The sequence below is a fragment of the Thalassophryne amazonica genome, chromosome 1, assembly GCF_902500255.1.
Source record: "Thalassophryne amazonica chromosome 1, fThaAma1.1, whole genome shotgun sequence".
NCBI lineage: Eukaryota > Metazoa > Chordata > Actinopteri > Batrachoidiformes > Batrachoididae > Thalassophryne > Thalassophryne amazonica.
Window position 1 is genome coordinate 84,533,681 of NC_047103.1, and position 22,211 is coordinate 84,555,891.

Here is a 22,211-nt window from a genome sequence, read left to right on the forward strand (position 1 = left end):
TTACGCAGATGATACCCAGCTTTATCTATCCATGAAGCCAGAGGATACACACCAATTAGCTAAACTGCAGGATTGTCTTACAGACATAAAGACATGGATGACCTCTAATTTCCTGATTTTAAACTCAGATAAAACTGAAGTTATTGTACTTGGCCCCACAAATCTTAGAAGCATGGTGTCTAACCAGATCGTTACTCTGGATGGCATTTCCCTGATCTCTAGTAATACTGTGAGAAATCTTGGAGTTATTTTTGATCAGGATATGTCATTCAAAGCGCATATTAAACAAATATGTAGGACTGCCTTTTTGCATTTACGCAATATCTCTAAAATCAGAAAGGTCTTGTCTCAGAGTGATGCTGAAAAACTAATTCATGCATTTATTTCCTCTAGGCTGGACTATTGTAATTCATTATTATCAGGTTGTCCTAAAAGTTCCCTAAAAAGCCTTCAGTTGGTTCAGAATGCTGCAGCTAGAGTACTGACGGGGACTAGCAGGAGAGAGCATATCTCACCCGTGTTGGCCTCCCTTCATTGGCTTCCTGTTAATGCTAGAATAGAATTTAAAATTCTTCTTCTTACTTATAAGGTTTTGAATAATCAGGTCCCATCTTATCTTAGGGACCTCGTAGTACCATATTACCCCATTAGAGCGCTTCGCTCTCAGACTGCGGGCTTACTTGTAGTTCCTAGGGTTTGTAAGAGTAGAATGGGAGGCAGAGCCTTCAGCTTTCAGGCTCCTCTCCTGTGGAACCAGCTCCCAATTCAGATCAGGGAGACAGATACCCTCTCTACTTTTAAGATTAGGCTTAAAACTTTCCTTTTCGCTAAGGCTTATAGTTAGGGCTGGATCGGGTGACCCTGGACCATCCCTTGGTTATGTTGCTTTAGACATAGACTGTGGGGGGGTTCCCATGATGCACTGTTTCTTTCTCTTTTTGCTCCGTATGCATCACTCTGCATTTAATCATTAGTGATCGATCTCTTTTTCCTGGTTCTTTCCCTCAGCCCCAACCAGTCTCAGCAGAAGACTGCCCCTCCCTGAGCCTGGTTCTGCTGGAGGTTTCTTCCTGTTAAAAGGGAGTTTTTCCTTCCCACTGTGGCCAAGTGCTTGCTCATAGGGGGTCTTTTTGACCGTTGGGGTTTGACCGTTTTTTTTTTTTTTTTTTTTTTTTTTTTTTCATAATTATTGTATGGCCTTGCCTTGCAATGTGGAGCGCCTTGGGGCAACTGTTTGTTGTGATTTGGCGCTATATAAGAAAAAAGTTGATTGATTGATTGATTGTACAAATGTTAGTCACAAAACCTAACGTACCTCAAGAAGTGTGCTGACGAGCATGAGACCTCACCCCCTCCTCTTTCACAGACCATGGCGTCAAACCTGGACGGTCTCTGCATCCATGATAATGAGATGGCTCTCAAGACGACGATCTCACCCGTCTGGTCACAAGGTCGAGTCTCTGGCAAATACACACTGTATACTCCAGACTTAAATGCCACCATGCTCCAATCCGTGTAGATGCACCACAGCTGTGAGTCCTGACGAGCTGCACATGATCAGCCTCAGGTGATCAGGGTGAGGTCCTGATAACTCAGCCACACAGCCACTCAGTCCTAAATGCCACCTGGAAGGAAAAACAAAAGACAGAAACAGAAGACAGAAACAAAAGACAGCCAGGCACCCCCAACCATACAACAGCACCCCACCCTCACGGGAAGCCTCCCGGCGACCACACAAACCTGGCCCAGGAGAAACACCCTCCTCCAGGGACCATGGCTGGAAACCCTATCTGCATTCATCTTCCAACAGAATCTTCATCTGAGAGAACGGTTGACGTCTTCTCCTCTGACTGCATCTTTGCCCTTGTTTCTGTCAGTCAATTTGCACAGGTGTGGCCAGGAGTTCTTGAACCTGTGCGGTCAGCCTTTGTCCAACTATGTTCAAAGTCTGATTAATCATAAAACAAAAAAGACAAACACAAACAACCAAACCACCCCCCCTCCCCAGAGGACTGTCCCATCAAACCCTGGGAAGAGGAGAAAAGAAAAAACAACCCAAACTTAAGCTTGCAAATAAAAACGCTAACACCCCCCCCCCCCCCGACGACATGTAGGGACCAACACCCCCCAGAGGACATCCCGCCAGCTCCAGGAGTAATAACCACAGCCGAGGTCCCTCTGGGATCCAAAGTCACCCACAGGGACTCCCAGCGCCTCCCAGAGGACCGTTCCATCAACCCCAGGAGACGCCCTCCCTCATGACCAACGGACCCAGCCCCCACCGTCTATGGCTAGATGGACCCACAGCCCTTTCCCCCCCAGAGGACACCACAGTCACACCCTGAGGGGGGGAAAAACAAAAGGAGAAAAAAAAAACAAACAAACAAACAAAACAACCCCAACCCCAACCCCTCGGCGCAGTGGAAGCTGGAAGCACTTCCAGTGTCACTAACCATGACTATACCCCAGAAGTCAACCGGGAGGAGTAGAACAACGGTCATGGCAGACGGCACAAAACGGCGCCACCCCTCCGACTTCCAAACCAGCCACCAGCTGCGGGTATATTCCACTGCCCCAAACCTCAGCCACGCCGATGGCAGATGGCTCAAAGGTGCGCTGAAGCCGGAGGTGGAACAGGGAATCAACAAAAAAAAAACAACCCCCCCAAACCCCCCCCCCCTCCCAGGTGCAGAGGTTACCTGGGAAACGCCCAGCATAACCAAACTGCACCACTCCAGCAACACCGACAACCTACGGCTCACACGGCTGGAGCCAGAGGAGAAGAGAGGGAATAAAAAAAAATACCCCAAACCCCCCCCCCCCTCCCGGGTGCAGAGGTTACCTGGGAAATGCCCAGCATAACCAAACTGCACCACTCCAGCAACGCCGACACGTACGGCTCACACGGCTGGAGCCAGAGGAGAAGAGGGGGCATAACAAAAAGAAAAAAAAGAAAAAAAAAAAAAGAAAAAAAAGAAAAAACAACCCAATTACCCCCCCATCACCCCCCAGAGGACCGTCCCATCAAACCCTGGGAGGTGAAACTAAAAGAAATTAAAAAAAAGACTAACAGACTAACATACAGTTACTTGGGTCCTGTTTATGCTCCAGACAGCCTGCACAGGCACAACCCCAGACACTAATAGTGTAAAAAATCCCACACAAAAACCAACTCAAAAAACACCCACAAAAAATGAACCAACACAAAACTAATAAGTGACGTATACCGTTAAGCTCAAACAAATGGAACACACCTGTTCCACCTTAAGAGCATTAACGGTAATGTGACTCAGTCACCAACAGAGGGAGCCAAAGTGCTGAAAATAAAAACCCCTTTGGTGACAGAGAAAACAACTGATGCTGCTTTTCCTGTGCGCAGCTATGTGTAAAACACAACCAAAAATGTGCTTCAACTAAATTACGCCGGAGCTGACACAACAGACGCAGTAGTTATTTTCACCCGGGGAAATTGGGCTACAACTGTAACACAGGAAGCACAGCGACCCGTGCCACAGAGCTCCGCCGTGCGCGTTCACCCATTACAAACACACTCATGCAGCTCCCGTTTAACCTCTTATCCGGTCGGAGTGTGACGCGAAGCCGTCGCCAGTAACACTCCACCACGACTCACGGATAAGGCACAACACAGGAACACGGCTGCAAGAGAGCACAAATCAGTATTCAGTAATGGGTTCTCAGATACGCACCATCCGGGTGGAGAGCACCCGCAACTGATCCGGATAACTTCTGAACGTCTGCTGCCGCCTTGCCGGCGCGGTACCGCCTCTGCTACCGCTGGGTCCGTGATGTTTGGCCACAGACTACTGTTATGTGTCGGATGCAGGACGGAGAACCGACCAGCGTTTGAAGGACCCAGTATGAAATAAGCAGAGCACGGTACAAAGGATAACAAAATTTAATGTCATAACAGTGACGTGCTAAGTACAAACAAATGAGTGCGCGGTCTGGCGTGGTGGATAAGCGGTGCGCTCCTAGCAGCACAAACGGTCCGGAGCCAGAACCAGTTCGGACCCAAGGACCCCGCCGACGCCCCCCAGGTGGCCGCGACAAACCGAGTCTGTGAAAGAAGAAACCATCATGTGAGTCCACACTCCACACACAGAGAGACCACTCAAAGGTGTACATAAACAGCAAACACTTCCTGGCTTAATCACTAATCAGCTTCCCACCCTGCAGGCATGGAACACCCAGTTCACATTATCATTGCAGTGGAAGCTGATTAAACGACTAACATAACAGCTAAGGTGTGAGGGACACCACGTTTACTGACTGTACAAATGTTAGTCACAAAACCTAACGTACCTCAGGAAGTGTGCTGTCGAGCGTGAGACCTCACCCCCTCCTCTTTCACAGACCATGGCGTCAAACCTGGACGGTCTCTGCATCCATGATAATGAGATGGCTCTCAAGACGACGATCTCACCCGTCTGGTCACAAGGTCGAGTCTCTGGCAAATACACACTGTGTACTCCAGACTTAAATGCCACCATGCTCCAATCCGTGTAGATGCACCACAGCTGTGAGTCCTGACGAGCTGCACATGATCAGCCTCAGGTGATCAGGGTGAGGTCCTGATAACTCAGCCACACAGCCACTCAGTCCTAAACGCGTGCCACCTGGAAGGAAAAACAAAAGACAGAAACAGAAGACAGAAACAAAAGACAGCCAGGCACCCCCAACCATACAACATACAGGAGTTTTTGTCATGGAAAGAGGAGCGGAGGAATTCCGCACATTGCGGCTGTGCCGCATGGCGCAAAGCAACGCCATGATGAAGCCTCACAGGACATGTTCTGACATGTCCAGGCTCATCCACAATTTCTCGGTTAGTCACACAACTGAAAACCCACCGACAGCCGTCTGAAAGCCATCTCAAAGCCATCCTGTGAGACCAACACGGAGGTGGTTTTGTGCCGCACCATGAGCGGCACGGTGGCGCATCCGTCCGCTTGATTGATTGAGCGGGGTTTCAGCCTGTCGATCGGCGCTCGGAGCGTGGCGCGCTCTCAGCAGCTGTGGGCGGTCTTTAAACCGGCTGGAGCACTCCTTAATCTGTGTAATCCCCTGAAAGCCATCTGAATTTTCCGAATGGTGTCCACCTGGAGGTCTCTCACACTTTCTGGAAAAATTTGATGCAGCAAAGCTCCAAATCGTTCAGACATTTATTCGCAATAAAAATCCGACAAGAGGGGTGGACCACTGCTCACACAAAGCCTGCTCACAGGCAAATGACGCAACCGACAGGCGTGAAAAAACTCACGCATGCGCACGAAGGTTCAAGCTTGGCTGATGCAATCACACGTGATTCAAATCCATATGGTTTTTGAAAAAAATAAAAAGGTTGGATACTTTTCTAACAGACCTCGTATATAAACAGATCTGATTTGCAACTTAAAAAAAAAAACAAACACACACACACCTCTTGTGGTATAACAGCAACACAGCCATCCTTTGGGTCAAACATTCCAGGTGCAATCCTGGCAAGAGTGTGCAAGTTGTAATTTTTTTGTTTTTTAAAGGTAGTATAATACTAATAATAAAACAAATACTTAATAGAACAATGAAAGAGAAATAAATACTGAGATACGAGGTCTGTTAGAAAAGTATCCGACCTTTTTATTTTTTGCAAAAACCATATGGATTTGAATCACGTGTGATTGCATCAGCCAAGCTTGAACCTTCGTGCGCATGCGTGAATTTTTTCACGCCTGTCGGTTGCGTCATTCGCCTGTGAGCAGGCTTTGTGTGAGCAGTGGTCCACCCCTCTCATCGGATTTTTATTGCGAATAAATGTCTGAACGATTTGGAGCTTTGCTGCATCAATTTTTTCCAGAAACTGTGAGAAACCTCCAGGTGGACACCATTCGGAAAATTCAGGTGGCTTTCAGGGACGATTTTATGGGGATTACACAGATTAAGGAGTGCTCCAGCCGGTTTAAAGACCACCCACAGCATCTGAGAGTGCGCCATGCTATGAGCACTGATCGACAGGCTGAATCAACCAGATCATTTGCAACGTGAAGGCATTGTTGATCCAGGACGTCGTCTGACTTACACAAAAATGGCAGGAGACGTGGACATCAGTACTTTTTCAGCACATTCCACTGTTACAGGAGTTTTTTTCATGGAAAGAGAAGCGGAGGGATGCGCCGCGGAACCATTCATGGCACGGCACAAAACCACCTCCGTGTTGGTCTCACAGGACGGCTTTGAGATGGCTTTCAGACGGCTTTCGGTGGTTTTTCAGTCGTGTGACTATCTGAGAAATTGTGGATGAGCCTGGACATGCCAGAACATGTCCTGTGAGGCTTCATCACGGCATTGGTTTGCGCCATGCGGCACCGCTACGACGCACAAATTCCTCTGCTCCTCTTTCCATGACAAAAACTCCTGTAACAGTGGAATGTCCTGTTCATTTCCAAACTGGACGCTGTGTTTTATCCGGGACGTCCTCTGACTAGCACAGGAATTGCGGAAGACGTGGACATCAGCACTTTTTCGCCACATTGAGACAGATGTGCGGAGGAATTCCGCGCGTCGCGGTGGAGCCGCATGGCGCAAAGCAACGCCGTGATGAAGCCTCACAGGACATGTTCTGGCATGTCCAGCTCATCCACAATTTCTCGATTAGTCACACGACTGAAAACCCACCAACAGCCGTCTGAAAGCCATCTCAAAGCCGTCCTGTGAGACCAACACGGAGGTGGTTTTGTGCCGTGCCATGAGCGGCACGGTGGCACATCCGTCTGCTTTTCTTTCCATGAAAAAAACTCCTGTAACAGTGGAATGTGCCGAAAAAGTACTGATGTCCACGTCTCCTGCCATTTTTGTGTAAGTCAGACGACGTCCCGGATCAACAAAGACTTCACATTGAAAATGATCTAGTTGTTTCAGCGGGGTGTCAGCCTGTCGATCGGCACTCGGAGTGCGCCGTGCTCTCAGATGCTGTGGGTGGTCTTTAAACCAGCTGGAGCACTCCTTAATCTGTGTCATCCCCATAAAATCGTCGCTGAAAGCCATATGAATTTTCCGAATGGTGTCCACCTGGAGGTCTCTCACACTTTCTGGAAAAATTTGATGCAGCAAAGCTCCAAATCGTTCAGACATTTATTCGCAATAAAAATCCGACAAGAGGGGTGGACCACTGCTCACACAAAGCCTGCTCACAGGCAAATGACGCAACCGACAGGCGTGAAAAAACTCACGCATGCGCACGAAGGTTCAAGCTTGGCTGATGCAATCACACGTGATTCAAATCCATATGGTTTTTGAAAAAAATAAAAAGGTTGGATACTTTTCTAACAGACCTCGTATATAAACAGATCTGATTTGCAACTTAAAAAAAAAAACAAACACACACACACCTCTTGTGGTATAACAGCAACACAGCCATCCTTTGGGTCAAACATTCCAGGTGCAATCCTGGCAAGAGTGTGCAAGTTGTAATTTTTTTGTTTTTTAAAGGTAGTATAATACTAATAATAAAACAAATACTTAATAGAACAATGAAAGAGAAATAAATACTGAGATACGAGGTCTGTTAGAAAAGTATCCGACCTTTTTATTTTTTGCAAAAACCATATGGATTTGAATCACGTGTGATTGCATCAGCCAAGCTTGAACCTTCGTGCGCATGCGTGAATTTTTTCACGCCTGTCGGTTGCGTCATTCGCCTGTGAGCAGGCTTTGTGTGAGCAGTGGTCCACCCCTCTCATCGGATTTTTATTGCGAATAAATGTCTGAACGATTTGGAGCTTTGCTGCATCAATTTTTTCCAGAAACTGTGAGAAACCTCCAGGTGGACACCATTCGGAAAATTCAGGTGGCTTTCAGGGACGATTTTATGGGGATTACACAGATTAAGGAGTGCTCCAGCCGGTTTAAAGACCACCCACAGCATCTGAGAGTGCGCCATGCTATGAGCACTGATCGACAGGCTGAATCAACCAGATCATTTGCAACGTGAAGGCATTGTTGATCCAGGACGTCGTCTGACTTACACAAAAATGGCAGGAGACGTGGACATCAGTACTTTTTCGGCACATTCCACTGTTACAGGAGTTTTTTTCATGGAAAGAGAAGCGGAGGGATGCGCCGCGGAACCATTCATGGCACGGCACAAAACCACCTCCGTGTTGGTCTCACAGGACGGCTTTGAGATGGCTTTCAGACGGCTTTCGGTGGTTTTTCAGTCGTGTGACTATCTGAGAAATTGTGGATGAGCCTGGACATGCCAGAACATGTCCTGTGAGGCTTCATCACGGCATTGGTTTGCGCCATGCGGCACCGCTACGACGCACAAATTCCTCTGCTCCTCTTTCCATGACAAAAACTCCTGTAACAGTGGAATGTCCTGTTCATTTCCAAACTGGACGCTGTGTTTTATCCGGGACGTCCTCTGACTAGCACAGGAATTGCGGAAGACGTGGACATCAGCACTTTTTCGCCACATTGAGACAGATGTGCGGAGGAATTCCGCGCGTCGCGGTGGAGCCGCATGGCGCAAAGCAACGCCGTGATGAAGCCTCACAGGACATGTTCTGGCATGTCCAGCTCATCCACAATTTCTCGATTAGTCACACGACTGAAAACCCACCAACAGCCGTCTGAAAGCCATCTCAAAGCCGTCCTGTGAGACCAACACGGAGGTGGTTTTGTGCCGTGCCATGAGCGGCACGGTGGCACATCCGTCTGCTTTTCTTTCCATGAAAAAAACTCCTGTAACAGTGGAATGTGCCGAAAAAGTACTGATGTCCACGTCTCCTGCCATTTTTGTGTAAGTCAGACGACGTCCCGGATCAACAAAGACTTCACATTGAAAATGATCTAGTTGTTTCAGCGGGGTGTCAGCCTGTCGATCGGCACTCGGAGTGCGCCGTGCTCTCAGATGCTGTGGGTGGTCTTTAAACCAGCTGGAGCACTCCTTAATCTGTGTCATCCCCATAAAATCGTCGCTGAAAGCCATATGAATTTTCCGAATGGTGTCCACCTGGAGGTCTCTCACAGTTTCTGGAAAAATTGGATGCAGCAAAGCTCCAAATCGTTCAGACATTTATTCGCAATAAAAATCCGACGAGAGGGGTGGACCACTGCTCACACAAAGCCTGCTCACAGGCGAATGACGCAACCGACAGGCGTGAAAAAACTCACGTATGCACATGAAGGTTCAAGCTTGGCTGATGCAATCACACGTGATTCAAATCCATATGGTTTTTGAAAAAAAAATAAAAAGGTCGGATACTTTTCTAACAGACCTCATATGTTGCCAACTTACTTGTGCTTGAACTTTTTGTTAAGCTGCAAAATGCAACTATGTTTTTACTTGTTGTTAACTTGCAACTGTTTTAACACTTACAATCAGTTAAAATGTCTTAACAAATACTGTAAGTTTTGCGCATTATTTACATTTTTTGCAAGCTTCAATGGTCCGTCCAGATGCTGGACAGTACCATTTCCCCCGTAGCTGTGTGTGTGGGAGGCAAATTTAGATTTTGCCTTACCACACATTTTACATTGATAGTGGTAGTTTTTTTTTTTGTTTGTTTGTTTTCCGCTTCTTTGAGGGATCACCTCTCATCTCTCACTCCTTATTTTCAAGAGCTGCTTTTTGCAATCTCCATTCCCAGTATTGATTGTGAGACGTTAGATATGGCTGGTATGAAAGCCTGTCTTGAGGTTGAGGTGTTGGACCTGATGGTGGTTGGTCAGGAAAGGTCCCCTGAAAATGAGACACTGGCACTGGTGGCAGCTGGTAAGAGTTCCAGCCCTGAGAATGTACAGTGACAAAACAGTCCTATCATCAGCAAATAAAATACAACTTACAGACTTGGAAACCAAATATATATCATAAATATACAAAAGAAACAGTAATGGCCCAAGGAGTGAACTCTGGGGCACCCCACTCGTAATCTACAAGAATTCAGAATTTGTCCCACCAATATGAACACACTGATACCTGTTGTGTAAGTAGCTCATTATTCAATCATGTACCAATCCCCTGATACCATACTTCTGTAATTTGTCCAATAAATACTTTCTGTAAATAAAAAAAAAAACCTACAGTATATTGCGTATTTTCAATCGCGGTGGCAATTTGTTCAACAAAATCAATTACAGCCAATGAAGTAGTGTGGTTCTTTCTAAAACGGCATTCCTGCTCGCAAAGGATACAATGTTTAGTTATGAAATCATTTAACATCTGTACAAATACTTCTCTAAAATTTTTGAAAATTGTGGTAAGATTGAAATTGGCCTATAATTTGAAAAAAGTTTGTCACCAGATTTAAACAGTGGTATCGCTTTAGCTATTCATCTTGAAAGTTAATTTCCCAGTCAATGACAAATTACAGCTATACATTAAAGGTTTAACAATACAATCAATATTTTTAATCAAAAAGGTATTAAAATTGTCAGTCATTTGAATTTTCTTAGCTTAAGTTTATGAATTATGTCAGTATTATTTTTTCATCCATTCCTTGAATGAACATTGAATCCAGAACTGTAATTGCTTTATACTGTAATCCAAAGAGCACATTTTAGAAGACATTGAATTGAATTTGCTAAGTTTTTACCCATGTTAATATTACCACAGGTAGTACATAGAATGGACCAGAAACAGAATAAAGTTTCACAATATTTATTCTTTACATAAACAAGGAAGCCCACAGTAAGTTACACTTTATCTTGATCTGACCAATCCAAAACCATGCATTGAAAACGTGGATTCACAGCAAAACACTACAAACGTAGGTAAACCCGCAGTAACATGCATTAAGATTCACCTTAACCCAAAAACACTGCAGGCAAATGAGGTCGAAAATGGTCAGAACCTGAATAGTGTAGCAATACTCAAAAAAGGGGCCAATATTGGGGTCCTGATGTTGGAGTATACAAAGATTGGAACTAGATAACCTGGGCACTGATCTCTTCCTGCACTCTAATGCCCTCTCCATCAATGTCAGAGCCAACCTCTGGTTCTCTGAGGTGGGAGTGCTGGCACGACAAAGCATTAGCATTCTGAGAACCGGGGCGATATTTTAACATGAGGTCAAACGCAGCCAATTCAGACACCCACCTCTGCTCCGTCGCTCCCAACTTTGCAGTGGCCAAATGACTTAAGGGATTATTATCAGTAAAGACAATACACTTGTTACCCAGTAAATACTCCCTAAACTTCTCAGTTACGGCCCATTTAAGCGCCACCAATTCTAATTTCATTGAACTGTAATTGTTCATGTTGCACTCTGTGGGTTTTAGGCTACGACTCACAAATGCTATAGGTTGCAGCTTACCCTGATGTTCCTGAGAGAGGACTGCTCCTAACCCTCCATGGCTGGCATCCACTTCTTTTTTTTTTTATTCTTTTTTATAAATTTTAAATAATGATGGATACATTTAGTATGTACAGATATGCACAAATATCAATAATCGAAGTTTCCTTTGTACATTTCCATCATATAGAAAGAAACAAAACACAACAAAACAGGAACAAAAGGGAGTGACCGAGACTCTACACCAGGGGTGGCCAAGTTCGGTCCTCGAGAGCCACCTTCCTGACACTCTTAGTTGTCTCCCTGCTCCAATACACCTGAATCCAATGAAAGGCTCATTAAAGTCTGCTAACGAGTCTTTCATTGGATTCAGGTGTGTTGGAGCAGGGAGACAACTAAGAGTGTCAGGAAAGTGGCTCTCGAGGACCGAACTTGGCCACCCCTGCTCTACACCAATGACAAAAGCACTGACTCAGTGACATAGACACTTGCATTACCCATACATTTTCAGAATGAGATTGGGCCTTTTCAGATTTATGTATTCAACCCATTTCTTCCAGCTCGAAATAAACCAGGCCTGTCTGTTGTTTATAAATGCCATCATCTCTTCCATTTTATAAATCTCTGTTATTTCCCACCATGTTGTCAAGTGTGGTATTTCCTGTGATAGCCATTTTTTAGTTATACACTTCTTACTTGCAACCAATAAAATACTGAAAAGGAATTTATCCTTTTTCATCCAATCTTGTGGCAAGTTTCCAAATAAGATTGTTTTAATATCAAAAAGAATAACACATTTAAAAATTTCTTGCAAGGTTCTATGAATGTCATTCCAATGTAGTTTAATTAGCGGACAGTCCCACATAATATGGAAGTAATTGGCTCGTTGAGTTCCACATTTTCTCCAACAAACAGTCCATTCCTCCTCACTCATATTGATTCCTGCTTCTTTCTCCCATAGTGCCTTAACAGTCCCAGTTGAGTATGATGTATGATTTAGCAAAAACGTGTACACAAGAGAAATTAATTTCTTAGTGCCCTTACCAATGTATGCATTTTTAAACAAATTTATCAAATCCAAATTAACATGAGATACCGTGTTTACCTTTGTGTCTATATAATGTTGTATTTGTAAATATCGGTAGAAGTCTCTTGTCTTTCCAAATTATATTTGTTTCAGCATGTCAAAACCTACCAATTTACCATTTTTAATTAAATTGCGTATTATTGGTAGTCCTCTGGTGGTCCAAATTTTAAATCGTGTATCTAATCGATTTGGTATAAATTCAGAGTCATATGCATACCATTTCAATACTGCAATGTCTTTATCCAGATTGTATTCTCTCACCACATTTTTCCATACTGAGAGAGTGCATTTCACCCAAGGACTACCAACATCATCTATGTATTTTTGGATATTTGGGTCCGCCAATGTAGATTGAATCGGGACAGAGAAGGTTTTCTCCTCAATACTTTTCCATTGAGCATTATAAGATACATCACACCAATTTATTACTGTCTTCATCTGTGCTGCAAGGTAATAATTCTTTAAAGATGGCAGGCGCCATCCTCCTTTTCCTTTTGCAGATTGTAAGCTTTTAAAGCGGACTCTAGCCCTCTTCCCTCCCCATACGTATCATGATATTATTTTGTCCCATTCATTAAATACATTTTGGTCAGTGGGGCATAGGAAAGGTCTGAAATGAATACAGTAGCCTTGGTAAAACATTCATTTTAATGGATTCAATTTGTGAATATAGAGTAAAAAAAAAGAAATCAAATTCCATCTTCATTAATTTTCTTTTGCAATGGGACATAATTTAGCTCAGAGTTTTGTTTGGTCCTTAGGTATGTTAATACCCAGGTATTTTAAGGACTTGGCCTGCCACACCATTGGGTATCTGACAAGAACTTCCCCAGGTGGATTATAATTGTAGGGAAGCATTTGAGTTTTATTCATATTCATTTTGTACCCAGACATTTTACCATATTGCTCAGACAGATGAATCAGTCTTGGTAGGGAGTTCGTAGGTTGTCCTAAATAAATCAAAATATCATCAGCATAACAAGCAAGCTTATGCTCCTTCCCTTTGATGGTAACACCTTTAATATCTTGGTTTTGTTATGTGTCGGACGCAGCCCGGAGAACCGACCAGCGTTTGAAGGACCCAGTATAAAATAAGCAGAGCACGGTACAAAGGATAACAGAGTTTAATGAACATAACAGTGCTGTGAAAAAATATAAAAGTGCGCGGTCTGGCGTGGTGGTTTTGCAGTGCGCTCCCAGCAGCGCCAACGGTCCGGAGCCAGAACCAACCCAGACCCAAGGACCCTGCCGACACCCCCCAGGTGGCCGCGACAAACCGAGTCTGTGAAAGAAGGAATCATTATGTGAGTCCACACTCAACACACAGAGAGAACGCTCAAAGGTGCACAAACAGCAAACACTTCCTGGCTTAATTACTAATCAGCTTCCCACCCTGCAGGCATGGAACACCCAGTTCACAAAACTCCACTGCAGTGGAAGTTGATTACACGACCAACATACAGCTCAATATAATAAGGTGTGAGGGACACCACATTTACTGACTGTATAAATGTTAGTCACAAAATCTAACGTACCTCAGGAAGTGTGCTGACGAGCGTGAGACCTCACCCCCTCCTCTTTCACAGACCATGCATCAAACCTGGACGTTCTCTGCATCCACTGATGATGAGATGGCTCCCGAGACGACGATCTCACCCGTCTGGTCACAAGGTCGAGTCTCTGGCAAATACACACTGTGTACTCCAGTCTTAAATGCCACCATGTTCCAATCCATGTAGATGCACCACAGCTGTGAGTCCTGACGAGCCACAGGTGATCAGCCTCAGGTGATCAGGGTGAGGTCCTGATAAACTCAGCTACACAGCCACTCAGTCCCAAATGCAAGCCACCTGGAAGGAAAAACAAAAGACAGGACAAAAGACAGAAACAAAAAGGCAGCCAGGCCCCCCCAGCCATACAACAGTACCCCACCCTCACGGGAAGCCTCCCGGCGACCACACAAACCTGGCCCAGGAGAAACACCCCCCTCCAGGGACCATGGCTGGAAACCGTATCGCATTCATCTTCCAACAGAATCTTCATCTAACAGAACGGTTGATGTCTTCTCCTCTGGCTGCATCTTTGCCCTTGTTTCTATCAGTCAATTAGCACAGGTGTGGCCAGGAGTTCTTGAACCTGTGCGGTCAGCCTTTGTCCAACCATGTTCACAGTCTGATTAGTCATAAAACAAAAAAGACAAACACAAACAACCAAAACACCCCCCCCCCTCCCCAGGGGACCGTTCCATCAAACCCCGGGAAGGAGAGAAAAGAAAAACAACCCAAACTTAAGCTAACAAATAAAAACACTAACACCCCCCCCCCCCCCCCCCCCCCCCCACCGACATGTAGGGACCAACACCCCCCAGAGGACATCCCGCCAGCTCCAGGAGTAATAACCACAGCCGAGGTCCCTCTGGGATCTAATGTCACAAACGGAGACTCCCAGCGCCTCCCAGAGGACCATTCCATCAACCCCAGGAGACGCCTCCCCTCATGACCAACGGACCCAGCCCCGGCCGTCTATGGCTAGATGGACCCACAGCCCTTTCCCCCCCAGAGGACACCACAGTCAAACCCTGAGGGCGGAAACTGGGGGGAAAAACGAAAGGAGAAAAAAAAACATACAAACAAAACAACCCCAACCCCACCCCCTTGGCGCAGTGGAAACTGGAAGCATGTCCAGTGTCACCAACCGTGACTATACCCCAGAAGCCAACCAGGAGGAGTGGAACAGCGGTTATGGCAGACGGCACAAAACGGCGCCACTCCTCCGACTTCCAAACCAGCCACCAGCTGCGGGTATATCCCACTGCCCCAAACCTCAGCCACGCCGATGGCAGACGGCTCAAAGACGCGCTGAAGCCGGAGGTGGAACAGGGAATCAACAAACAAAAACACCCCCCCCCCCCCCCCAGGTGCAGAGGTTACCTGGGAAATGCCCAGCATAACCAAACTGCACCACTCCAGCAACGCCGACTCTACGGCTCACCCGGCTGGAGTCAGAGGAGAAGAGAGGGCATAACAAAAAACAAAACAAAAAAAAGAAAAAAGAAAAACAACCCAATTACCCCCCATCACCCCCCAGGGGACCGTCCCATCAAACCCTGGGGAGGTGAAACTAAAAGAAATAAAAAGAAAGACTAACAGACTAACAGAAAGTTGCTTGGGTCCTTTTTTGTTGCTCCAAACAGGCTGCAGGGTCACAACCCCAGACACTAATAGTGGAAAACAAAAAATAAAATCCCACACAAAAACCAACTCAAAAAACACCCACAAGAAACGAACCAACACAAAACTAATCAGTGGTTTATACCGTCAAGCTCAAACAAATCGAACACACCTGTTCCAACTTAAGAGCTTAACGGTAATGTGACTCAGTCACCACAAGAGGGAGCCAGAGTGCTAAAAATGAAAAACCCTCTTTGGTGACAGAGAAAACAAACGAGCTGCTTTTCTGTGTGCAGCTGTGTGCAACACACAACCAAAAATGTGATTCAACTAAATAACACCGGAGCTGACACAACAGACGCAGTAGCTATCATTACCCGGGGAAACGGGGCTACGAGTGTAACACAGGAAGCACTGCGACCCGTGCCACAGAGCTCCGCCGTGCGCGTTCACCCATTACAGACCCACTCCTGCAGCTCCCGTTTAAACCTCTTATCCGGTCAAAGTGTGACGCGAAGCCGTCGCCAGTCACACTCCACCACGACCCACGGATAAGGCACAAACACAGGAACACGGCTGCATGAGCGCTCAAATCAGTATTCAGTAATGGGTTCTCCAACACGCACCATCCGGGCGGAGAGCACCCGCAACTGATCCGGATAACTTCTGAACGTCTGCTGCCGCCTTCCCGGCGCGTTACCGTCTCTGCTACCGCTGGGTCCGTGATGTTTGGCCAGAGACTACTGTTATGTGTCAGACGCAGCCCGGAGAACCGACCAGCGTTTGAAGGACCCAGTATAAAATAAGCAGAGCACGGTACAAAGGATAACAGAGTTTAATGAACATAACAGTGCTGTGAAAAAATGTAAAAGTGCGCGGTCTGGCGTGGTGGTTTTGCGGTGCGCTCCCAGCAGCGCCAACGGTCCGGAGCCAGAACCAACCCGGACCCAAGGACCCCGCCGACACCCCCCAGGTGGCTGCGACAAACCGAGTCTGTGAAAGAAGGAATCATTATGTGAGTCCACACTCAACACACAGAGAGAACGCTCAAAGGTGCACAAACAGCAAACACTTCCTGGCTTAATTACTAATCAGCTTCCCACCCTGCAGGCATGGAACACCCAGTTCACAAAACTCCACTGCAGTGGAAGCTGATTACACGACCAACATACAACTCAATATAATAAGGTGTGAGGGACACCACATTTACTGACTGTATAAATGTTAGTCACAAAATCTAACGTACCTCAGGAAGTGTGCTGACGAGCGTGAGACCTCACCCCCTCCTCTTTCACAGACCATGCATCAAACCTGGACGTTCTCTGCATCCACTGATGATGAGATGGCTCCCGAGACGACGATCTCACCCGTCTGATCACGAGGTCGAGTCTCTGGCAAATACACACTGTGTACTCCAGTCTTAAATGCCACCATGTTCCAATCCATGTAGATGCACCACAGCTGTGAGTCCTGACGAGCCGCAGGTGATCAGCCTCAGGTGATCAGGGTGAGGTCCTGATAAACTCAGCTACACAGCCACTCAGTCCCAAATGCAAGCCACCTGGAAGGAAAAACAAAAGACAGGACAAAAGACAGAAACAAAAAGGCAGCCAGGCCCCCCCAGCCATACAACAGGGCCAAAGGTTCTAAATATAATGCAAACAAAAGTGGGGACCATGTGCAGCCCTGTCTCTTTCCTCTTTGTAATGTAAAACTGTCAGATAAATATCCATTAACCTTTATCCTTGCAGTAGGGTTTGTATACAAGGCCTTTATTGTTTGAATAACTGTTTCATGTAACCCAAATCAATGTAATACTCTATAGAGAAAATCCCAATTTACTGAGTTGAATGCTTTCTCGGTGTCAACACTCACCAGCACAGCTTCTGTTTTATCTTTTGTTATTTGGTCTATTACATTAAGAGTTCTACGTATATTATCTTGTGTCTGTCGGTTTCTTATGAATCGCGTTTGGTCATTATGTATCAGCATTGGTAAGAATTCTTCCATTCGTCTGGCCATTATAGAGGTAAAGAGTCTGTAATCAATGTTTAAAACTGATATTGGCCTATATGATCCGCACTCAGTTTTATCCTTACCTTCTGTAGGTACAGCAGTAATAATAGCTTCTTTCCAACTCAGGGGTATTTGTGCCTTTCTCAGCACCCAGTTTAGTGTGGGGAGTATTATTGGGATCAGTTCATTTTTTAGTTCTTTATACCATTCGGCAGTATAGCCATCAGCGCCTGGGGATCGATTTGATTTCAGTCTACTGATGGCACTCTTAAGCTCCGCTTCCGTTATCTCTGCCGTCATTTGTTCATTTTGCTCTGTATTTAGCTTTGGTAGATCGAGTGAATTCAAAAAGTCGTCAGTGTATTTTCCATTTTCTCCAGGAACTTCTGAGTATAATGCTTTATAAAAATCTTCAAATGCTCTATGAATTTCCTTTAGTTTAGTCACAATGTCATTTGTTTTTGGGTCCTTAATTTTCATTACTGTACTATCTATTTTCTTTTTTAATTTCCAAGCTAGTATTTTCATTGATTTTGATCCACTGTCATAGTACTTTTGTTTCAAAAACATTAATTTATTTTTAATTTCCTGGGTATTCAAAATATTTATTTCATTTCTAACAATTTTCAATTCTTTCCAAGTATTTAGTGAAGGGGTCTTTTTGTGTCTACTTTCTAGTTTTTTTTTTAATTATTTTGTAAATCTTCTAACCTTTTGTTTCTTTTTTTTTTCTTATAAGAGGATATTGCTATAATTTCCCCCCTTAAGACTGCTTTTAAGGTGTCCCACAAAACTGGAGGGGAAACTTCCCCATTGTCATTTATGTCCAGAAATTCCTTTGTCTTTCTTAATTTGGTTCTTAAAATTATTATCTTTGAGCAAATTTGAGTTTAATTTCCAAATGTTTACCTTGGGGCATAAATCTAAATTAATCAGCAGATATAATGGTGCATGATCACTCACATCTATCGTCCCCATCCCACAATTTTCAATTTTATCTTTATCTTTTCTAAATGTTATAAAATAGTCAATTCTGGTATAAAGTGAGTGTGGAGCTGAATAATATGAGTAATCGCGTCTTGTAGGATAAAGATCTCTCCAGATGTCAGTCAAACCCACTTCTTCAAAAAGAGCAGAGATCTTCTTATACAAGTTGTTTGATTCAGGGATCTTACTATTGGAGCTATCGAGTTCCGGTTGAAGACGAATGTTCAGATCCCCAGCACATATTAAGAAGCCTTGAGTTTGTGTAACAATGACGTTCATAATTTTTTTTTTAAGAAACCCAAGTCACTTCCTGGTGGTGCATAGATATTCATAAATGTAACCAGGTTCCCATCAATACTTCCCCTTACCAGTACAAATCTCCCCTCTTTATCCTTCAATTCAAATGATTTTTCAAAATTTAGAGATTTTGAAATAAGAATCACCACACCTCGTGATTCAAATCCATCAGGTTTATAAAAAAATAAAAAGGTCGGATACTTTTCTAACAGACCTCGTATAATGTACATATAATGACCTGTTTATCATAGAATAATTCTTGAATTGTTCCTCAGTAAAGTAACTGGAGTGGTGAGTAATCTTAAGAAAAAAAACAACCCGGATCTATATTCTATTCAATGTTATGAGATTTACGAGGGCTGTCAATAAAGTATAGGTCCTTTTTATTTTTTTCAAAAACTATATGGATTTCATTCATATGTTTTTACATCAGACATGCTTGAACCCTCGTGCGCATGCGTGAGTTTTCCACGCCTGTCGGTGACGTCATTCGCCTGTGAGCACTCCTTGTGGGAGGAGTCGTCCAGGCCCTCGTCGGAATTCCTTTGTCTGAGAAGTTGCTGAGAGACTGGCGCTTTGTTTGATCAAAATTTTTTCTAAACCTGTGAGACACATCGAAGTGGACACGGTTCGAAAAATTAAGCTGGTTTTCAGTGAAAATTTTAACGGCTGATGAGAGATTTTGAGGTGATACTGTCGCTTTAAGGACTTCCCACGGTGCGAGACGTTGCGCAGCGCTATCAGGCGCCGTCGTCAGCCTGTTTCAAGCTGAAAACCTCCACATTTCAGGCTCTATTGATCCAGGACGTCATGAGAGAACAGAGAAGTTTCAGAAGAAGTCGGTTTCAGCATTTTATCCGGATATTCCACTGTTAAAGGAGATTTTTTTAATGAAAGACGTGCGGACGGGTCCGCGCGTCGGGACGCAGCGGCGCGGTGTGGCGGCACAGGAAAAACACCTCCGTGTTGATAACCATTTGTAAAATCCAGGCAACTTTTGATGGCTTTCAGTGGAGTGAGTATATGAGAAATTGTTTAACAGCTGGACATGTTCCAACTTGTCCTTAAGGCTTCCAACAGAGGTGTTTTTCCTGTGGCGGAGCATCGCGGCGGCTGCGAGCCGACACTGCAATCTGTCTCGCACCGTGGGAAGTCCTTAAAGCAACAGTATCACCTCAAAATCTCTCATCAGCCGTTAAAATTTTCACTGAAACCAGCTTAATTTTTTGAACCGTGTCCACTTCGATGTGTCTCACAGGTTTAGAAAAAATTTTGATCAAACAAAGCGCCAGTCTCTCAGCAACTTCTCAGACAAAGGAATTCCGATGAGGGGCTGGACGACTTCTCCCACAAGGAGTGCTCACAGGCGAATGACGTCACCGACAGGCGTGGAAAAACTCACGCATGCGCACGAGGGTTCAAGCATGTCTGACGTAAAAACATATGAATGAAATCCATATAGTTTTTGAAAAAAATAAAAAGGACCTATACTTTATTGACAGACCTCGTATGTTCTGAGTAATCAAAAATTTTTAAGTCAAGCTCCTGTGCAGAAGTAAAATCGAAATAATCTATTGACATAAAGATGTAATCCTCAAACCAAAAATGTGACTAAATAAAGTCTAACTGATATAAACCTGTATATGATATAAATTTTCTCAAAACAAACGGAAAACAAAAATCATAACAAATCACTCCAAATAAGTGATAAAGAACCAAAAAGAAACATTTTCCTCCTTAAGGAGCAGTCACTTAAGGCCCCACAGGGCCTTCTTCCTGGCCATGTCCTTGAACTGCCTGTGTCCCCTTCTCCATAGCAGCTCATTCTCCTTCAGCCACTCAAACAGCTTCCTTATGTTCTGGTGGCATGGTGTTCTCTGTTGGGTGCCTGGACATCCACAATGTCAGCAAGGTTCTGGCCCCTCCTCCACCCCCTGGCTCCATCCGCCCATCTTGCAGCTGATGATCCAACAACCTGTTCTGCAGGACTGGGTAGCAGTGCGCATGAGCAGGATGCATGTCCTCACAATGAGCCTGACTGTGTCCACATGGTGCTGCTGAAATCTTTTGGTCATGATCCCAAACGCATTCTCGACCACCCTTCGTGCCCTTGACAACCTGTAATTGAAGATGCGCTCCTCCCTGCTCAGGTCCCTGGCACTGTATGGATTCATCAGGTATGTCCTCAGGGAGAAGGCATCACCCACAATGAAGTTGGGCATGTCCTGTGTGTCAATGGGCAGGGGGTCTGGACATGGCCAACCACTGATGTTGCCGTCGTCTAAACTTTGTCTCAGCTCACTGTGGTTGTATATCTGGGCATCCAATGCAGCGCCATTACCTGACCCGTCCGCCCAGAGGAACCTGTAGCCTGAGCTGACCAGGCCAAGCAGTATGATGCTGAAGAAGCCCTTGTAATTGTAGTACTTGGAGCCTGTGTTGGGGGGTGCTTTGCATGCCACATGTTTTCCATCAGTGGCACCGACGGTGTGTGTGAAATTCCACCGCTGCAGCCACTCATCAGCAATGTGCTGACATCCTGCTTCAGCGATGGGGCCCGTCATCAGCTCGTCCAGGTACTCCCCCACTATGGCCTCACATACCTCCCTGACCACCTTGCTGAGTGTGTTGTGTGGCACCCTCCAGGCGTACTGCATGTCCCTGTACCTTGTACCTGAGGCCAGGTGGCGCAGGGTTGCTGCCACCTTGAGACCGGGCTCCAGGTTGGGTCTGAAGTTGGTCCTCTGCCTGGTTAGTCTGGGGGTGAGCCGGCTCACCAGTTCATCGTACATGTCTGGGGGCATCCACATAAAATTGTGGAAGGCACGCGCATCCTCGTTTCACAGCTCCACCATCAGCCTGTTATACAGCCTGACGATCCATGGCCTCACCCACACAGCTCTTTGTGTTGTGCTGCGCCTTCTCCTCTGCCTCTGGAGCACATGCACGACCTGGGCAAGTTGGAGTGTATGCTGTTGAATGACAGCGCCTATCACACCACGTTGTCGGGTATCCACAGCTGGGCTGGTGATAACCGGCATTTATGTGTTTGTAATGCATCCGGTTAGAGTCGCAGACGTGATGCACACGCTTTATGCCTGGCCACTCTGTCTGCATGCGCGACTTCCCATTTGCGCCCGTGATGTGTCCATGATGGGCATGCTTTATATCCATTTACCACACTGTCCCAGTCTGCCGCTGAGCCGCACCACCCCGTCAGTTGCAGAGATCAGCGGATCAAATCCAATCAATTTTATTTATATAGCGCCAAATCACAACAAACAGTTGCTCCAAGGCACTTTATATTGTAAGGCAAGGCCATACAATAATTACGGAAAAACCCCAACGGTCAAAACGACCCCC

General features: G+C 45.4%; 1 protein-coding gene across 1 annotated transcript; it reads right to left on the bottom strand.

The window, feature by feature from the left end:
• Nucleotides 1–20,752: 20,752 nt before the first annotated feature.
• Nucleotides 20,753–21,640, bottom strand: LOC117508779 (putative nuclease HARBI1). The gene has a single exon (XM_034168644.1). It carries the CDS (start codon nt 21,638–21,640, stop codon nt 20,753–20,755), a length of 888 nt encoding a protein of 295 aa, XP_034024535.1.
• Between the last annotated feature and the right edge of the window lie 571 nt (nt 21,641–22,211).